Raw genomic sequence first — 20046 nt, forward strand, 5'->3', positions numbered from 1 at the left:
CCAAAATCCCCTATTGAAGTTTCTGGATTCCTTCGATTTGACACGTGTTTGCATTTTACATACGTCAAAATTAGCCTAAAAGTATATTAATAAATAAAGTCTATTCCGTTATGTTTGATACCTAGCCTTCAAATTCTTTACATACTGTTGATTTCAAAACGAACATAAACCTACACTGAGACAGCGGTTCGTAAGTATGACGTTCGAGTTCGTGGTCAGAGACACCGAAATTGGTAATATAATTGTGTGGTTGATTCCAGTTTCATATGCTTTGATACATCGAACAGAGAACGACAATTATTATCCAAGACTTCGAGAAAAATATCACAGAAGTATAGAATACAGTTTTCTGAAATTATCTAAATAAACTTCTGAAAAAGCTATATATAATGATCTAGTCTTTTTTGTACGGACTGAATAATAATCCACGGACTGAATAATATCCCAGAGACTGATTAATATGACACATATTGAATAATATGACACAGACTGAATTATATGCCACAGAGAGAATAATGTCATCTACTGAATTATATGCCACAGAATGAATTATCATCCACAGACATAATAATATGCCACATACAGAATAATTATCCACAGAGTAAAAAGCTACAGACTGAATAATATGCCACAGACTGAATAAAAAGCAAAACAAAGTTTATGTCATAAAGCATTATCGACATAATAGAAAGCGCTGATATTTTGGAACAGAATGCTGCGTACGTATCGGAACGAATGACTGAGTGTGGACATACATTATTATGGGAAAATAACGGGCATAACTGTCTAAAGTTGTCATCTATTTCAGGATCTGGTATCTTTATCTCTCCCAAAGGAGTCCTGGGAGAAGCCCAGTCTGTCGGATTGAGCATGGTAGTATGGGCAGCAGGGGGCGTTCTGTCCCTTTTAGGTACGTAGATATTTACCCCCATAAAAATGAAAATTTGTCACCTTAATCAGGCCATATAGAGTATATGAGCCATGCCCTCCACTTGTCAGTACTCATTACCTATAGAAGATTACATTCGTATTAAGGTTTTCATTCAAATGCGATAAGATATCGAGGATGTGGTCGACAGTAATGTTAAGATGAAAGCATAAATAAAATAAATCTAAATGCATAGATGCTGGAAATGATTGCACACAATGCTTAGGCCACTTTGCATTGTAGATCTACGTTGCAGCTACCGGCACGTGCACAGTCTAATATCGCTTTAATGTAATAGGGCTTGTCATCGTACATGAACTCGTCATAGAGGTGTAAATAATACCATCATCATAATTCATATCTTTATGCATTAAAATTGCAAGCACGCAACAAAGCTGCGAATGAGAAAGGAGTAATCATTCATTTAGAATCCGAATGTCTCCATCTGATTAGATCATCGATTTTATTCATAATGTTAGTCAACTTAGCGTATAAAAATATAAAAGACAAGCTCCTACCTACCCTGATTCGTATAGCAACTACTAGAATAAGATAAGACATATTATAGAATTTCTTGCGATAAAATTGAATACTAAATGAAACAATACTCTGAGAACAAACTTAAATTCTGTCATAGGTCCAACCGAATAATTAGTATGCATTGCTTTCAAAGAGACGTAGCGGTTGTAACATAAACTTGCGATCCTTTGTTTTCAGGCGCACTAACATACGCTGAATTGGGCACACTTATCCCCAAGTCTGGTGCAGAATATCCCTACTTGTTCGAAGCAATGCATCCGATAGTAGCCTACCTGTTTGCATGGACCAAGGTTATTGTATTACAGCCGTCCTCATTGGCTATTGTATGCCTGACGTTTGCGGAATACGTTGCCACTTTCATGGACTATTGTGGATCTCCTCAAATTCCTATCAAGCTTATTGCTGCTCTTGTTATACGTAAGTTTTAAAAGATATCAAGACAAAAATTTATACTCGTATTAAATGACATTACTAATATGATGTTTTAATACCCCGTTTCAACATATCAGTAGTAGAGGAAAATAAGGTTTCTGGCTTCAAGACCCCACAATCATCAAAACAAGTACAAATTACTTTTTGATTTCCCTGCTCAGAATAGTGTCTTTCAGGTGTGATGACTTTTGGGTACTTTAAGCCAGAATTCTTGTTTTTTCATCTACTACTTTAAAAGTTCGATACATGTTTATCTGATTATTTATAGTAGAGGAAAACAATGTTTCTTGCTCAAAGATCTCAAAAACCATTTACCTAATGAGGCATATGTCTCATTAGATGACGTACGTGATCGACTATTTGAGTCAAAAAACCTGAAAGATATTATTCGAAACAGTGGTTATTAAAACGTGATTTTGTACTTAATTTGATGATTTTTAGGTTCTTTAAGCCAGAATCATTGTTTTTCATCTACTGTAAAGGTTCGATCAATATTTTGTCCGATTATTTATAACTTTATTCAAAATTTATTTAAAGAACTTTATTAATATTATCTCAACTATAAATAACACATTCAACTTGATATCTTTTAATAGCGATTTGCATACTTGCTTATTCGCATTGGTAAAGTATCTGTCAGCTTAATATCTATTGTACGTAACTCACGAATTAAATAGTCCATGTCATTCTTACCTCCGCGCAAATAAGATCTAATCTGATCTAACATATTTTGTATAAGTTACACTTGCTACTTTACAAGCATTTCTTTGGTTTCATATCTTGGTTCGATTCGTTTAAACGTTGTTGATAAACTAAAACCAATTCCAGAAATGATTAACAAAAATGGAAATTAACATTACTCCACTAGAAATTATACCAGAGCCAGTTAGAAACATCGGTAACTACGAAATTACGCTTAAAATATTTCCATAGTATTTATAACATTTTTATTCACCAACGTTTCTTATGATAAAACCTGTAGTATTGTAATAACGCATCAAGCTCGGTTTTTGAAATATTTTCTGAAACATGATTGAAATCAATAATTAGTTTTTTATTATTATATTTTGCGTGCGATAAGATTCTTTTTCTTCACAATTTCGAAAGTAGCAGTTCCAACAAACGTTTCAAGAAATTCGCGAAATTTAGTATTTGCTTCATCAGCTAGAATATGTATGTACTTGTCGTAGACAACTGATGCTGTATCGTTATATCTTTCATCTGTTAGTACTTCATCTTTTATTAGCAAACTGCACGAATTAAATTTGACATACATTTTATATACATGCGTTTCCTTTATCATATTGTTGCAATCGTTTTCTAATTCATCAATATATTCAAGCACTAGCGCTATATTTCGCATGCTACAATTATTGAGAACAAGATGTCCAATACTTGCGTATGGAGTAATAAAACTTTAAACATTACCTGCCAGGGCATATTTTATTGTTAATATCTACATAAGCATATCCATCAAGCTTTTTCATTAATGTTTCATAAGGTTGTATATATAATTTCCCAACTTTCTTATAGCATCTTACCAACGCAAACTGACGAGATTCTTCTAGACTACATCGGCCTAAAAAAAAATGTTTTCGCAACATAAAGTCGATGTTTGGGCGATAGACTAGTAGATATGTCAAATCTTGCTCAGTTTAACGTCGGAGCTGAGGGCGGTTAAAAAATTATTTTTAATGTTATTGACGTTTTTAGTAAATACGCTTTTAGTATACTAGTCGTAGATAAACCTGGAATTTCAGTAACAGACACATTAAAACAGATTATTGCTGAAACAGAGAGAAAACAACAAAAAAATTGGACTGAGCATGGAGCAGTATTTTGTTAATAAAAAGTTTGAACAGTTTCTCGATCAGAATAACATTATAAAAAATGTTACTGGAAACGAGGACAAATTGCGTTATCGTTGAGCCATTTAATCGTTAACTAAACGAAAAAATCCATAAACATCTGACACTGAAAAATACAAATAGATACATTGATGATCTTCTGCAAATACAATAAGACAAAACACGGAACGATTAAAATGTCACCGAACGACGCAATTAAAAATGGGAGTTCTTCGAACTCTATATTAGCAAACGAAATTATGTACCGTAAACATAAATTTAAAACTGGAAATAACGTTAGAATTTCTTTAACAAACAAGCGTTTGAAAAATGATTTACTCTAAAACTGGAGCGAAGACTATTTGTTGTTGATAAAATTCGAATGACGATCCCTGTTAAGTACTCGCTAAAAGATTTATCAGGGGCACAAGTAATTGGCAGTTTCTACGAGCAAGAAAAGCAGCTGACAAAGTAAGATATATTTGTTATTGAGAAAGTTCTTGTGAGAAAAGGTAAAAAAGTTTAGTCAAATGGCGTGGATACAGCAACAAATTTAACAGTTGGATACAAACTACAGAGCTCAACGAGCTCAACATTGTGTAATAATATATTTTTATAGATTTTTTTATACATGTGTAAGACAGATTTACATTTTACTGGCTTACATAACGATATTAAATATCGCCGACGATTGTCAGAAATCATCATCAGACCAAATATGCTGACAAATATAAAATCAAATTTTATATTTTTCTGTCGGGAATCTTGATATTTAAAATAGGTTTTATCAGCTGCCAAAAATACTGATTCTCGTCCACTGTAAAATTAAATTTTACAATGTTTTGTGACATGATACTTAACAATGTATCGGCAGGTTGTGGGACTTCCATAATTTGTCTTATCAACAACGACATTTATTTCTTCAACAACATCATCAACAACTTTGTTCTTGGTGATTATGCCATCAAAAACTTCGTTTTGGATGAATACGTCAGCAACACCTTTTGTGTTGATAATGTCACTGGTATTTGGTGTGACAATAATATCTTCATACGGTGTGTTGTACGTTAGTCTTTCGAGTGGATTCATATTATAATTTACTATTATCTGATTTAAATAATATCAGAATGGACAAAATAAGATATTGTGGAAATGCGAAAATCATGGATCGTGTTGAACTCGGTGAAGCAGTAAGAAAATGCTTTTCTGATCCATACAAAAAGATATTTCCATTAAGCTAATATTAACCAAAATAAATAATGACACAATTCTGTTTACGGAACAGAAAACATTGAATTGCTAGAAGATATAGTTATTAACTTTGTTTATGATAGAGAAGCTTTTATGTTATGGTCCTATAGATGTATTAGTGGACGAGAATTTTCTAAAATCTTACAAGAAGTTTAGTTATCATCGTATCAGAAGGTTATTCTGTCAGCTGTTGATTGTGATGTTGCTAAATTTGAAACAGCCTCAGCGGATCTCTTAACCGTTGCCAGATTGTTTTAATAATATTGAGCATCAGCTGAAATTAAAGTTTAGCTCTTCGTTTGTTTTAGTATTGACAGTAACGATAGATTTAGCCGGACATTTGAAATTAATGCCAACACCTCGTCCCCGTGCTGTATTTTTTTGTTGTTTGATGTTACAAGTTGGAGATTTTCTAGACGATTTTGTTTTAATGCTGTTGATGTGGTCAATAACCAAACCATTTGTTATTGGCCCGTTAAAATCTTCGTAAACAAAAATAAACAAATAAAATCTGTTTTGTTCCTTTACTTTTTTAAGATATCCATTGTTTTGTAAATTACATATTATTTTCTTTGTTCGGATATTTTGAATTATTCCGCAATCAGAGGTTTCGTAAAGATCGAACAACCCTATGTGGTTGATATTTATCTTGCAAAGACAAGTTTTCGATATTTCATCGGTAATTGCATCATTTACGTGATATACTCATTGTCCTTCTGGAATGTCTCCGTAAAACAACGAATAGATGAAATCAGTCTTTAGCATTTCCGTTCGATTGTTATTTTCCTCTGAATTTAATGGTATTGACTTTCCCGTTGCAGAAAATCAAATAGCAAAGCTTGAAAAGGAAAATAATATTTATGTTAACGTATTTGGTCTGGACGAACATGAAAAAGTATATCCGAGATATATTTCTGAAACAGCTCACAATCAACGATAAACCTGCGGTTTCATAAAACTCATTGCGTATGGATCAAAAACTTCAACAGACTTGTTGGTAGACAGTATAGCAACTTTATAAAGTAGTTTTGTTATCGCTGTTTATACGGTTGTTCTGACGATGAAATACTACAAAAGAATCTACAGTATTTTTCAGAAGTACAACGAATAGCAATGCCAGATGAAAATGAAAAAAAAAATCCTGCGGTTTGTCAGCTATAATTATCAATTAAGAGTTCCATTCGTTATTTAAGCTGATTTTGAGTAATTACTTCAGCCTGTGCTTGGCGCAGAAAATAATCCTAACCAGTCAAGTACAAGAAAAACTCAAAACCATGTTCCATGCGGAGTCGCGTACAAAATTGTTTGTTGTGTTGATCCGAGGTTATCGAAGCCGATTAAAATATATCGCAGTGACGGAGTCAGCGGGCAGCGGGTCTAATCCAGCTGTTTGGCTTCTCAGGCAGTTGATTAGCAAAGTTGATGATATATTTAAACGTTTAAGAAAAACAACTCAAAATATGATACAACTAAAAGCTCAACAAAAATCTGATCACGAACAAGCAAACATTTGTCATATTTGTGAAAAAGCCTTTGACACAACACACGCATCTCCCGAGCCTGATAACAGAAATGTGCGTGATCAGGACAATATCGTGGAGCGGCTCATAATAAGTGCAGTGTAAGGTTTCATGCTCCAGATTTTATTCCAGTTGTTCTTCACAATTTCCGAAGATATGACAGTCATATTATCGTAGAAGCTGTTGGTAATCCTGAAATAACGTCTCGTTTAAAACTCGATAACGTAATCAAGTGTATCCCAAATAATTTTGTAACATATATGTCAGATACTTTAGTTAAGTTTTATCGACAGTCTACAGTTTATGGCAGCACTGTTACATGAGCTTGTGAAAGGCTGTAGTGAGTTTTATAACCTACGAGATTTGTTTTGGTAATAAATTAAGCTTGTTAACAAAAAAAGGAGTAATTCCATACGGGTATCTCGATGATTGGAGTATATTTGATGAAACTTCTTTGTCCGACAAAGATAAATTTTATTCTCAGCTAAAATAAAACAAAAATATAACAGATAACGAGTACAAATATGTGCAAGATATCTGGAAAGAATTCGATAGCAAGACATTTGGCGATTATCATGATTTGTATTAGAAAACGGATGTATTATTGCTGGCAGATGTCACTGAGAGCTTTCGAAAAGTAAGCTATAACAATTACGGACTAGATCCTTGTCAGTATTACTCTACTCCGGGGTTATCTGGGGATGCTCTGTTAACGTTTTGTAAAGTAGAGTTAGAACCTTTGGTGGTAGTAGCGTTATAACAAAGAAATATGTGGAAGCAAATAAGAAATGCATGAAAGAGTACAATGCTGAGCTTCTATCGAAGTACATTATTTCTCTTTGCGAAAATAACTTTTCTATTCCGTTTGGTGGATTTCGTTGGATTACTCCTGACCAATTTTTAGCGGGGAAGAAAAAAAGATACCTGTTGATGTTTCATATTTTGTCTACGTTGATCTTAACCATCCTACTTCATTACACAATTTACATAACGATTATCCATTCTGTGCGGAACCAATGATAATCGACTATAGTTTGTTTTCAAAGGAACAACAAGGAATAGCATCACCGAAACAAAACTCTATAGTAAGTAAGCTAGTTCAAATTTACTTGATAAGCGAAATTATGTTTAGTACTAAAGTTCTTAAACAAGCAATCGATGCTGCTCTTCTGATGAGGAAAGTTCGTCGTGTGTTAAAATTCAATGAGTCACCGTGGATGAGATGTTATATTAACTCAAACACTTTGAGAAGATCTATGGCAAAAACTGATTTCGAGAATAACTTTAAGCTTATGAATAACTCTGTCTTTGGAAAAACAATGGAAAATATTAGAAAGGGAGTAAACATCGAGCTAGTTAATGATATGATCCGCCCAAACAAACTTGCGTCAGACGATGATTATGTCAGCATGAAAATGTTTAATAAGAATCTTTCCGCGATACAGCGAAGAAAACCAAATTTGAAAATGAATAAGCCGATTAACATTGGAGCTGCTGTCTTCGATTTACCAAAATAGCTCATTTACGACTTTCATTATAATTTTGTTAAGAAGCAGTGGCCGCCAAGTAAACTATTGTTTGCCGATACTGACTCGCTTTTTTATGAAATATAGTGTGAGGATGTCTATCAGGATTTCTTTGATAACCGACATCTTTTTTATTTCCGATTATCCTCGCAATAGTAAATTTCATGATGTTACAAATAAAAAGGTTATTGGCAATTTTAAGGATGAAATGAATTCGCTCATTGTCACATACTTTATTGGACTGCGCATTAAAATGTACGCAGTGTTGCTAGATATCAATAAAGGAACAAATGAAGCAAATGTTTGCCTCGCGATTTTGTTAAAAAATGTATTGGGTTTGACGATTTCAAAGATGCACTTGATGGAGGTATTAGTTTTATAAGAGCAACGGCTATTCAAAGAAATCATCAGAAATTTGAAACGTTATTTTCAAACGTGGATTAAGTAATGTTGAAGACAAATGCTATTGCGAAAACGGAATATATACGTTTGTACATGGTCATTATTTAACATATGGCAATGTAATACTTGATATCATCTTTAAATGAATTTTGTCTAAACTTTAAAAAATAATGTTCAAAAATTTAGTAGTAACAGATAGCAGTTGCAGTAAAAGTAAAAGATTGACAATCGGCAGTCAACCGCTAACAGTTGAAATTAACAATGAAATTTCAGGTATATGTTTTGGAAAATTGAATAAACTTAAACTTTCGCTCATAAAATCTGATGACAGTAAATATTTTAATTACATTGAGCAATTGCGTGACGAGTTAATGTCGCGGTATATAAACTTTCATGATCCGATCAGCCAACAAAAATATACAAAACTCACTATTGATCTTGATTGGTCAAACGTATAAGCTGTAGGTGGCAAGTATCTGCTCCGCAAAACAGTAATAAAAGATTTATTCGAATGTCAACGTTAAGTAAGTGGACGATAAAAGGTTTGTTTGTATCATCACGATAATGAGGTATTTCTTATATCTACCGTTGACACGTTGACAGTTGGTGAAGAAGTATTATAAATTTCAGTAGTAGATGAAAACAAGGATTCTGGCTTAAAGAACCTAAATATCATCAAATTAAGGACAAAATCACTTTTAATTACTACTGTTCAGAATAATATCTTTCAGGGTTTTGTCTCAAATAATCCGTCAAGTATGTCTCATTAGGTAAATGATTTATGTGATCTTTGAGCATAAAACATTGATTTCCTCTACTATAAATAATCAGATAAAAGATTAATCGAACTTTAAAGTAGTAGATGAAAAAACAAGATTTCTGGGTTAAAGTGCCCAAAAAAAATCATCAGACCTGAAAAGCATTATTCTGAGCTGGGTAATCACAAAGTAATTTGCACTTGTTTTGACGCTTTTCGGGTCTTTTAGCCAGAAACCTCATTTTCTCTACTACGATATCACTTATCACGTAGTTGGTGTGGTTTACTATCGTGAGTGCAACTTAACATTATGGATATGCCAACATTCTAACATATCACATTATGTGAATCGTATTATTCCAAATAAGCTCATGAAATTCTTGTGTAGTGTTCTTTTTACTTATTGACTGCGACTGTGGGAACATTCCGTACCTCGCCTTCTGGAAATTTATTGCGATTACTATTGACATTTTGGAGGCCAGTTTTCAAATAGATTGCCAAAGAGGCATTGGAAAAAGATTACTTCTGTAGGAATATGGCGAACTGACTTCACATGGGTTCGTTACAAATAAAATTAAGGGTAGCTAAGGGCATCGGTCAATGAACAGAGGTATTGGGATCCAAACCTGTAACAGGCACCCCACCCTTACGAGAACCGAGGTTCACAGGTTAACCTATAGTGGTAATAAACTCAACTTTGTTGCGAGAAGAATGTCTACACGTACAATCTCCTAGCTCACATAGCGTTATCTAACCAAGCATTGCACCCAATAAGAAAGAACAAATATACGGTCACAAATACATTAGATCTGGAATTGCTTTACCCAGCAACGTCCTTAGTCTCGATTTGGTACAATATTTTGCATCCAGTATCCATCCCCTCATATGAATATTTAACAAGTGCAATCCTTTTCTTCTGCAATGTGCAATATCGCATTCACAGTAGTGGAATTGGTACGCTTCAAGTGGAAATGTTGTCAACATTCTCATTGAAATCGATGTATTTGGCTCGTCTAACTGAATCAGTCAACTTTGTTACATTATATATTAATTTCCATCGGAGATCCACTGTTGAAAAAATGTGTTGCCCGTCTCAAACATTCAAGTGATTTGGAAGGACTGCTGGCCTTTGCATTATAATTTGTAAAGAAACAAATCTACTTTTAAACGGTATAAATTGTCGAACTGCTCAGTATTACCTGAACTAGCGCCTGATACTATTTGTATCCGCAAAAAATTGAAAGGTTCATCGTCTGAACCAAAATAAACGAATTATTTCATTTTGTTTTCTTTCTAAACTATTTCTATTAAAAAATAAATATGTAATAAACAGAATCATCTCAAATGGATAAATATTTAACAATAAATTTATAAACTTCGTTGAACAGTTTCGAGTTTTTGCTCGCCAAGAGTCGAAAAAGCTTGAATTTGTCCTTCTCATTTCATAAATTCAATATCAAATCCCTACCAAACTGAGAGACTGAATTTATCACATCATACCGTCATACAGCGTGCGACGTTGGAGGCATCTTAGTGCAATTGTAATAATTTCTAGTGTTTTACGCGTCATTGACCAAAACGTCAATGTCATAATCTGAGTCATACGCGTTGGACCATTTCACATGAACCTTTGTTTAGAAATTTATGAAACTTGTTGGATAATTTCGAGGTTTTTCCCGCCAAGGGTAGAATAACAGAAATTAATGTCGTTTCATATATTTCACGGCCAATTTAATAAAATCTAGTATGATCGTTTTTCCTCTATTTGGAATAGGACATAAGCAGTAGAGTTATCTTAAGAACCCCTTTTAAATACCACCATTTAGTCTGTGGACATATATATGGTATGAAAAGGGAAAAGAAGCAGTTATAACAAGGGTAGCAGTGCCATATTTCAGTGTTCCGATGCTTATCCAGATAAGATACGAATTAATTGTCTTTTTTTTAATAAAACTTACTCGATATTTACAATTTTAAAAACAAATTCATAAGTTCCTTAATCTTTACATAAGGTCGAAGCAGATATAAACTAATGCATATATGTTACAACTTTTTTTCAATTTCACGTCATATTGCATTATAATATAGCCTTTGAAGTCAGAAATTTGTTGATGACAGATCATAGTTTAATAATATTATAAATATTTTGTTATTATTTTTCCTTTAAGTTTTAAATTTGTGTGATACGGACTTGAAAAAATATTCAACAAATGTGAATCAAAGATCTTAATATTTGTGTTGACTTCTACTCTGTCTAAAGTAAATTTGATAAAAGTTAATCTTCCTTTCGACACTGTCCTCTTTCAGTTCACGTTTGGTGAATGGAGAAATCAAAGAAATGTACATGTTACAAAGCGGTAAAAAAAAAACTAGTTCTCATTTCTCAAAGTACACTGATTTTACAAAATAAAAATTGCATCACTATGTTATATATTTTGTTAAATGATAATTTTCTCTTGTTCGTTAGTTACGATCTGTATCATCAACTGTTACGACACCTCATTGGCTTCGAGTATCCAGGTGATTTTCACGGCAGTAAAACTCATAGCCTTAGGAATCATTGTTGTCGGAGGAATCGTGAGGATGGCTCAAGGTGAGAAAACAAATATTCTTGACAAACCGCACTGTAATCACTCAAGCATTTCTCTTACAAGTGTTAAGAGTTTTCGTTTTGTTATAGCTCCGCAGGCTTTGGCAAGAAACGGGCATCCCTTCTTTGACGGCGTTGTCACATTTACCTGCTTGTCACGTCCCACTGATAAATGTTAAGCTTTCACGTTTTGCTATTTTTATCTGATATAGATTCATATGCAGTCATGAAACGTTATTCAGCTGGGTACAGTTTGAATAATTATATTCACATCCATGAAAAATAGGTCACGGGGACATAACATTCTTGATCGAGTGATTATGTTCGAATTTTGCATCATGCAATAGCATAGCGATCGAGACAAAGCATTCTGAAGAATTCTTCTCAGAGATTTGAGCCCAGTTTATTTTAGGTCGTCAAACCATGTGATTATTGTATTATGTTCTTCTTAACGGCACATGTTAATACAGTTTCAACATTTTAGATGTCTATTCCTAAGTTAAAACTGGGTTTTGATGAAAATCATATAGTAATTTGGTAACTAAATTATTATGGTTTATTAATATTTGTGGAGCAACTTTATTTTTGAAACAATTGGGAAATGTGGATACAGATTATGGACTTTATTTACGTCCAATCCGTATATAAGTTAGTACGTTATCAACCAAATTTCAAACATTTGTGAATTAAGCTACAAAATTATAAAACTGTCGTAGAGAAACTGAATTAAGGTAGACAGCCCCTATTTATTGCCCCATCTACACTCATTTGATAAAGTATAATTATATTCCATTTTAATTTCAAGCTGTTTTAGGTCGATTAACCTAAGGCTAGAGTATGACTTTTGAACTTATTATTGTCGAAATGTTAAAGATGTTGATATATTTCTTTCCTAGTTGTTTCGAGCTTGTGTTGTTCTTGGAATTTTCGTGAGACATGTACACCTTCATTAGTTATATCACAGCATCAAACAGTGAAATAGCAATAGTAGTCAAGGAAGCAAAGCAAGCCACTCACAGCAGTAGAAAATGATGGTCAATGCAAGTATAATATGTCTCAAAAACGGCATGGATGTCAACTATTTGAATTGCATCAAGCTGTTTAGTACACACTGTTTCAAAAAACGATTACACAGTGAAAGGTTTTGTATTTCACTGTGAGCATTATTTTGAGTCAAAACTTTCCTTTGTACGTGACAAATGCATCCGTACTTTTGAGTCTGCGGTGCAAAGATATATTTTGCAATGAGCGTTGACTTCTAATGTCGAATAAATTACATATTTATTGTCCAATTTCTTACAGCTTTCCAAAACTACGGACTGTTTTGAACTCACTGGTGTATTCTATCGTTATGACTGTGTATATCAGACAATGTGATGCAAATTTTTAGTAAAAACTGTACCTTACACCCTTAGAAAATCTGTAGTATACAATGACAGATTTTTAAAAAGCCTTTGTAACAGGCATTTTCATTGGTTAACTTTAAATCATTCGATGAAGAAAGCGAGATGTTATTAATTCAAGAGACCATGGAAGAGCCTCTGATATATTGATATTTTCTTCTTACGTACTTTCTAGTATTTGGAAACGATTATTTAAATCAATAATTTGTATATATTGTTTGATATTCTTTATAGGCTTTATAAATATTTTTAATAGGATGAATTTTAGCATAATATTTTACATGATTCACGAAGTCATGAAGCTTGAAAATAATGAGTCAACAATACTACCGACGAACGTCGAATTGTTCTAATTGGCTTTGTAGAGCTGTCTCTCTCGCATAGAGAGAAACAATACAGGTGTAGTGTATACAATTTGTTTTATGCAGGTCATCTCAGTGTTCTGCAAACTGGATTCAATGGTACAACAAGTTCGCCCGCATCTGTAGCGCTAGCCTTCTACTCTGCCATGTGGGCCTATGATTCATGGTAAATGCAAACTTCTACCCTCTAACAACTCAACAAGTATTGAATGTAAGAAAGGTATAATTCACGATTTACAACAAATTGTATAAATGGACCTTATGAATTCTTCCAACTTAATACTAAACTTAATGCCTATTAAACTCAAGCATACGTACTTAAATTGCAAACTATCATCAATATTTTTTTAATTTACTCTAAAAATAAATTCAAACAGTCCAATTTATCACCAAATATCATACTCTAAAATTAAAATATAATTATACAATTTAACACCAAATATCATACTCGAACAGTCGTGTTGATCCTAAATGTATTCAACCATTGCCAGTCAATCTTGGTAACTAAGATTGGTTATATTTTGGCAGCATTTTAAATAGAAGGCGACTGGTAAATAATAAAACATTTAATTCATATAATTTGCCACCCTAGAAGTGGTTTTATTTTCATTATTTTTATTTATGTATTTAATAATTTAAATCTTTCAGGAATAACTTGAACTACTTAACGGAGGAGCTGAAAAATCCCTTTGTGTAAGTATATATTCGAGGAATTGTTGCCTTAAGTGCTGTTACGACTTTATGCACTTAGCATAAAGTAGCATAATGGGATACCCTACGAATAATGGAAATCTGAGTTAAAAACCCCTTGGGATAGTTTACGGACAAGATTTGTCCGACCCCCCCCCCTTGAACGTTTACGGACAATGGGAATTTAGCATTTGGAATATTGGTACTGTATACGGACAAGGAAAAGTGGGGTCGTTGCATAGGGTAGCGGGTAGCGGGTAAGTTCAGCTAGTTCAACGGGTAGAGGTTAGCGGGTGGCGGGCAAGTTCAGCTAGTTCATAACCTATACCAATAAAACAGCGCTTGGCGGGGCGGAACAAAAAGCTTCTTTATAGACAGAGACATAGACATATATAATACATACAACATACATACATGCATAGATTGATCAACATCAATCAATCAAACAAACAACTATACATCCGACTAAAAACATTTTAGGCAAGAAAGCAAATCTTTTCCAGGCATACGATTGGCACTGAAAAGAGCCTTTGTGTCTGTTCTTGTTTCTTCTAATTTCTTCTATTCTTCCACCATCTTCTTGTTTTATGTCCTACACTTCTTGTCTTCTTCTTCTCGTTCTTTTATCCCTCCTGTTTCTCCTTTACCTCCTCTTTTTTCTTCCTCTTTTCATTTTCTTTCTCTTTCTTTTTCTCGTTCCATGCTCTCATTCTTCTTCTATCCTCTTCATCTTCCTTCTTCTCCTTTTCTTTTTTCATCACTTCCCTAAGTTTTCGTTAGACTTTCTCAAATTGTTTATTTCCATCTTGATTCTATGGGGACTATAATAATAGTGATCCTCATCCAGTTTTACCAGCATATGTTCTATCATCAGGAAAGAAAGAGAGCCCCCAAGATTCCACAGGCGTGGCCTTCTCATCCATTGGTATTATTTTTGGCCCCTTTTGGAGTATAATTAATCTTCGTCAGGAAACAGTAATCCCTTTAGGTGTCTGTGCGGCATGAACTTCTGTTTCAGTTATATCTAGGCAGATCATGCCTACTAGGGCCAGTTGCTTGTATTCTGGTGATGATTGGAACTTTGGTATTTGTATGCTGTGTATCTTGATCAGCTCGTAAGATATTAATATCACTAATGGCATTGGTGTTAGGTGGAATTCGTCTTTTGTTTGGTGAAGTCTGAGAGCCGCACGCAGACAGTGGTTATCACGTGGTAGGGTAAATTTCCCTTGGCCCTTTGTCTTTTTGTAAACTTCCATCACTCGTTTTATATCTTCTGTGGAATTTAAGGCAGCAGTTTGGTCAGTCGTCATAATCCAATTCCTATTTTTTCAGCTTGGTCACATATATAGTTGACCTCATCTGCACTTTGTTTAGTTGTAGGTCAAGTTTATCGTTTTTGTTGTTGTTTACTTGGTTCTACATGTTCTGGAATGTCTGGATAATTAGGTAAACCTTCATGAATTTTTTTCGTTGTTCTCTCTTCTTTGAAGTTTTAGATGTGGTTCCAGACGTTGCAATGCAACTGTTATTTTTCAGGTTGGATTTGTGGTGGCGTGGTTATTTTCTTTGGAACCACGGTTGTGACTGATGTTGTTCTAGTTTTTTCAACTGGTGTTGCTAGTGTCACAGGGGTGGTGTTCTGTTGTTTTTTTTTTGTACGTTTCTCCGTGCCATACTAATGATTTGGTTTACTTATATCGATTGTGTAATGTTGATACTGCTGTTTTCGATGTTGATGTAAAAAGCACGGTCTTTTCAATTGATGGATCTGCTGAGATACTGATAGTATTTTCGTCATAAGTTTCTCATGAATACGAGTAGCCTCCATTGCCTCTAACTCTTGAGTTGCCTCTGTGGTTTTGTTGTTAATCTCCTGAATGACAGATGCTTGAGTTTATATTTGTCAAGCACGGACGTGAAGAAAAACATCCCTTACATTCACTTCACATATTATCTACTATCCACACAAACGTACACAAACGCATACAAACCAAAACTATAATATAAAAAACCCAATATCTACTATCCACGCAAAAGAAAAGGGTAAAAAGAAACAAATATACTATCGAAAACTCCGATATCTGCTCTCCACACAGAAAGGAAGAGAAAAAAAAACAAATATAATATCAAAAACCCAGTATCTATTATCCAAATAAACGTACGCGAACACTTACAAACCCAGAATATACTATCAAAAACCCCAATATATACTCTCCACCCACGGGAAGAAGAAAAACACCACAATATCTACTATCCACAAACAACAACGACAACAACAACAACAACAACACCATTACTGAGCAACGAAGTGAAGAACAAATTGACAAATTATTACAGCAGATGAAACAAAATTATCCCAGTTTGATCTGGATATAGAGTTTGTCATGACGCTGAAACAACGACAAAATAATCACTGCGTCTGCTGTAACGCAATAATGTTGTGGCAATATTTTCCTGATGTACGACAATTTACCGAGGACAGAATTGATACTAGTCTCGGCCACACACGCAAAAATGTCTCTTGGACATGTCTTGAATGTAACAGACGTAAAGGAGCTTCGTTCTTCAGCGCGTGTGTCTATTGTTACCGCTATTCGTTCTTCAGCGCGTTTAGGTGGAGCGGTCTGCAACGCGGTATGCAATCTGGGGCTGTTGAATCTATTCCGTGGATTGGTGGATGCGTAGTAGATCTTACCACGTTGGAAATTCTATGTTTTGGTCTTGCTGCACCACCCTCAAGTTCACCAGGTTCATATAAAGACCTCACTGTGTCTTTGCTGCCCAACACTGGCTGTTGTAGCTTATCTGGTGATTTGTGTCGTGGTATGTTTTTGTGCAATTGCATCGATGTGTATCATGTTAATTCTACTCGTGCCCTCGTTGTTTAACGCGGCCACCACATGAGGTAGTCTTGCAACCCATTCGGAAGATCTCTCTTCAAAGTGCAGTAATTCTTGGGCATATTGATATCCAAAGATTCGCTGTGCATGTCTTTGATTAAATCTTTGCCTGATTGCGACGTTCGGCGGTGTGTCCACGTCTGATCTTGTTGTTGTTGCATCAAGGTCGTAACTGCACCGATAAATTATTTGCCAGGATCAACTTGTAGCAATAGTGTTCTCGAGCATAAATCCGTTCAAACGCTGCTCAGACCTCAGTTGCTGTTTTGGACGATAACGGTTCAGCCCCTTTGTATCTGCTTGCAGCCTCTACAACAGTCAATGCGTATTTGTATGTGCGCCGTTATACACGTCATGTGTTAAACACAAGACATCTGCCTTATGAACCTCGTTAGGTGTGCTGACATCAAACCGTCCATTTTAAATCGTTTTGGGACGTGGAAGATAAATTTGCTATATGGCCTGTCGTGACAACCAGTCTGCGGCCACTGCTCGTGTGACACCTACTGCATCGGCGGCTTTTTTAATTTCTGATATACCTCTCCAGTATCCGATTGCACTATCATAAACCGCCTTCATGATGTAATTGTTGGTGTTTAATTGCCAGCTCCTAACATCATTTGACCTTTCATGGCCGATCTTATTAACCGATTTGCGAGTGCTTCTTGCATGTTTTTATTCTTTATCGTATTCAGCGTGTGAATTAACTTGACATCAGCGATATGTCGTAGTTGTATGTCTGGATTTTTATGCGCAACATGATGAACATGGCCCGCTTGATCAATCGCATTTACCGGAAATTCGCCTGGATTTTGTTGACATTTTTCGTCAAGTCTGATATCGAGGCGAGCCCTAGGACCAAAATAATTATATCCTGGAAGATGTTTTTCCCCATGATACTTAGCCTATGGCATTTTGGGTATTTTCCCGAGTTCCTTAGCAATATCGCCACCATCGATCGCAGAGTGACCCAACGCCACAAACTTTTTTATGTGCCACATTTTACATATTTACCTGCAGTGTCGGCGTGTTACTGACCAACGTGGTTGCTCTCAAAAATTTTGTACCAGTGACTGTCTTGCATCGAATACAATATAAACTCATGATTATAAATAATGTTTTATCTGTACAATATGAACGTGATTGACTTTTCAGCGTCAAGTGAGCAAGCACCTGTCAAGCATCATCCAGTGTTATCAAATTCCATTCGATCGATCATAGTTAGTCTATCTGGGTCGGGTGAAACTCAGTTGTTGCTCAACCTGATAATGAGGTGGCTCAAATGGGACAAACTTTATTTAGCAGCGCCATCTGTGGATGATCAACATTGCTATAAAGTTTCCAAAGAATTTAATGAATCATCAGCGGCCGAGAACAATGTTATTGAATTTATCACAGACATCGATACAACGCCGTCCGTCGATGATCTTAACGGAAATATCATCTATCCAGTAGTTTACGATCATGTTATATTTGAAAGACAAGCAACTCCACCATAACATTTTCACGGGGCAGGCATAAAAACATGGATGTTATTTACGCCACCACGCGGTATACTCAGATTCCCAATGTATTCAGAGTTAACGTTTTCGTTTTTTACAGGTGTTGCCACACATATGATGAAATATTCATGCGATATAGTGTCCAGGCAAAATGGACATATGTACGTTGAAAGATTTCTTCGCACGTGTTTAGAAAACTCAGCATGGATTCATCACGATAAGTTTACCTGATTCAGCAACAAGTTATCGAATTGGTCTAGATAAAATCTTTTCTTAAAGGAATGCATTTGTTGCCTATTGAACCATGAAAATAATAACAAGATTATTTCTACGATCGAATAATTGCAGCTAGATGGTCTCGTGGGTCAACTCGATGTTGAAAAACTCAACGATGATTTTGAGATGATACAGCAGCGACGTGAAGAGGGAAGATATGCACTAGCAGCTGAGTACAGATTTACCAAATTATTCCAAAGCGAAATGGAATTGTCATAGGCGGATTTACACGAAGAACATGATATGGCTAAATTGGTTCCATTGGCAAGCGCCATTGTGAAAATATGATCGGATTTGTCTCGACAAAATGAAACACAAGCGGCTGTGGGTGCGCAGAATCCGCCAGAGAGGAACAACCTAAATAACGACAAAAAAATTAACGACGCAAAAATGTTATACTTTTTGTGTTTTTGTTTTCGTTTTTGCTTTTCATTGTCATTGGCTAAGAGACGCCTCAGGGTCTGCCGCGCACATATAAACTAACGGTCAATTCTTTACCACGTGTGTCCAATAAATTACGGTCTTGGTCGGTGAGACAAAAACGTATTCCTGATAGCGATTGATTATCACATCGTAAACAAACAGGAAAAGCTGTAATGAACATATCCCTGCTGGGCCTGTCCTTGTAATGATTGCCCGGACGCGTTATAGCTATCGTCGACTGTGTCAAACACTAGATTTACAGAAATCGTCTACGTGATATTGGTAATACCCGGTGACATATGACAACCACCACCTGTTTGATCGTTATTATACCGGAGAATACTTGGATCGGGTTGTAATTTCCCCTATGCGGCATAACTCTTTGGAAAATATTCGTCAATTATGTTATTGCGATTCTTGTTCATTTTATTGCGATCCAGCCCGGGTATTTCGTATGTATGCAGTTGGTCTTCGGTAATCTTAAAATAATCAAGAAATGACTTTTTATAACCGGAATCTTTGCTGGTATCGTCTATAATTATTTGTGTTAAACTGTTAGCGTCGGACTTACAGTGCTATAATGCATCAATATATTAAAGATTTTTCCTTCAGATCATTATTCAGATTTCAATAATATATTTCTCAAATAACGCCCGTAGATTAGGCTGTAATTTGTTGTGTTCTGTTATAAACA

General features: G+C 35.0%; 1 protein-coding gene across 3 annotated transcripts in view; it reads left to right on the forward strand.

The window, feature by feature from the left end:
• Positions 1 to 20046, forward strand: part of LOC149782901 (b(0,+)-type amino acid transporter 1-like) — a 204435-nt gene that overhangs the window by 134871 nt on the left and 49518 nt on the right. For all 3 annotated transcript variants that reach the window (XM_089934449.1, XM_089934451.1, XM_089934450.1), the window contains exons 3-7: positions 809 to 910; positions 1646 to 1885; positions 11671 to 11796; positions 13625 to 13724; positions 14207 to 14251. In XM_089934449.1, the coding sequence (XP_089790575.1) occupies positions 809 to 910; positions 1646 to 1885; positions 11671 to 11796; positions 13625 to 13724; positions 14207 to 14251 (613 nt within the window). The remainder of the gene's footprint in view (positions 1 to 808; positions 911 to 1645; positions 1886 to 11670; positions 11797 to 13624; positions 13725 to 14206; positions 14252 to 20046) is intronic.

The sequence above is a fragment of the Sinohyriopsis cumingii genome, chromosome 15 (assembly GCF_028554795.1).
Source record: "Sinohyriopsis cumingii isolate HCF-2022 chromosome 15, ASM2855479v2, whole genome shotgun sequence".
Taxonomy (NCBI): domain Eukaryota; kingdom Metazoa; phylum Mollusca; class Bivalvia; order Unionida; family Unionidae; genus Sinohyriopsis; species Sinohyriopsis cumingii.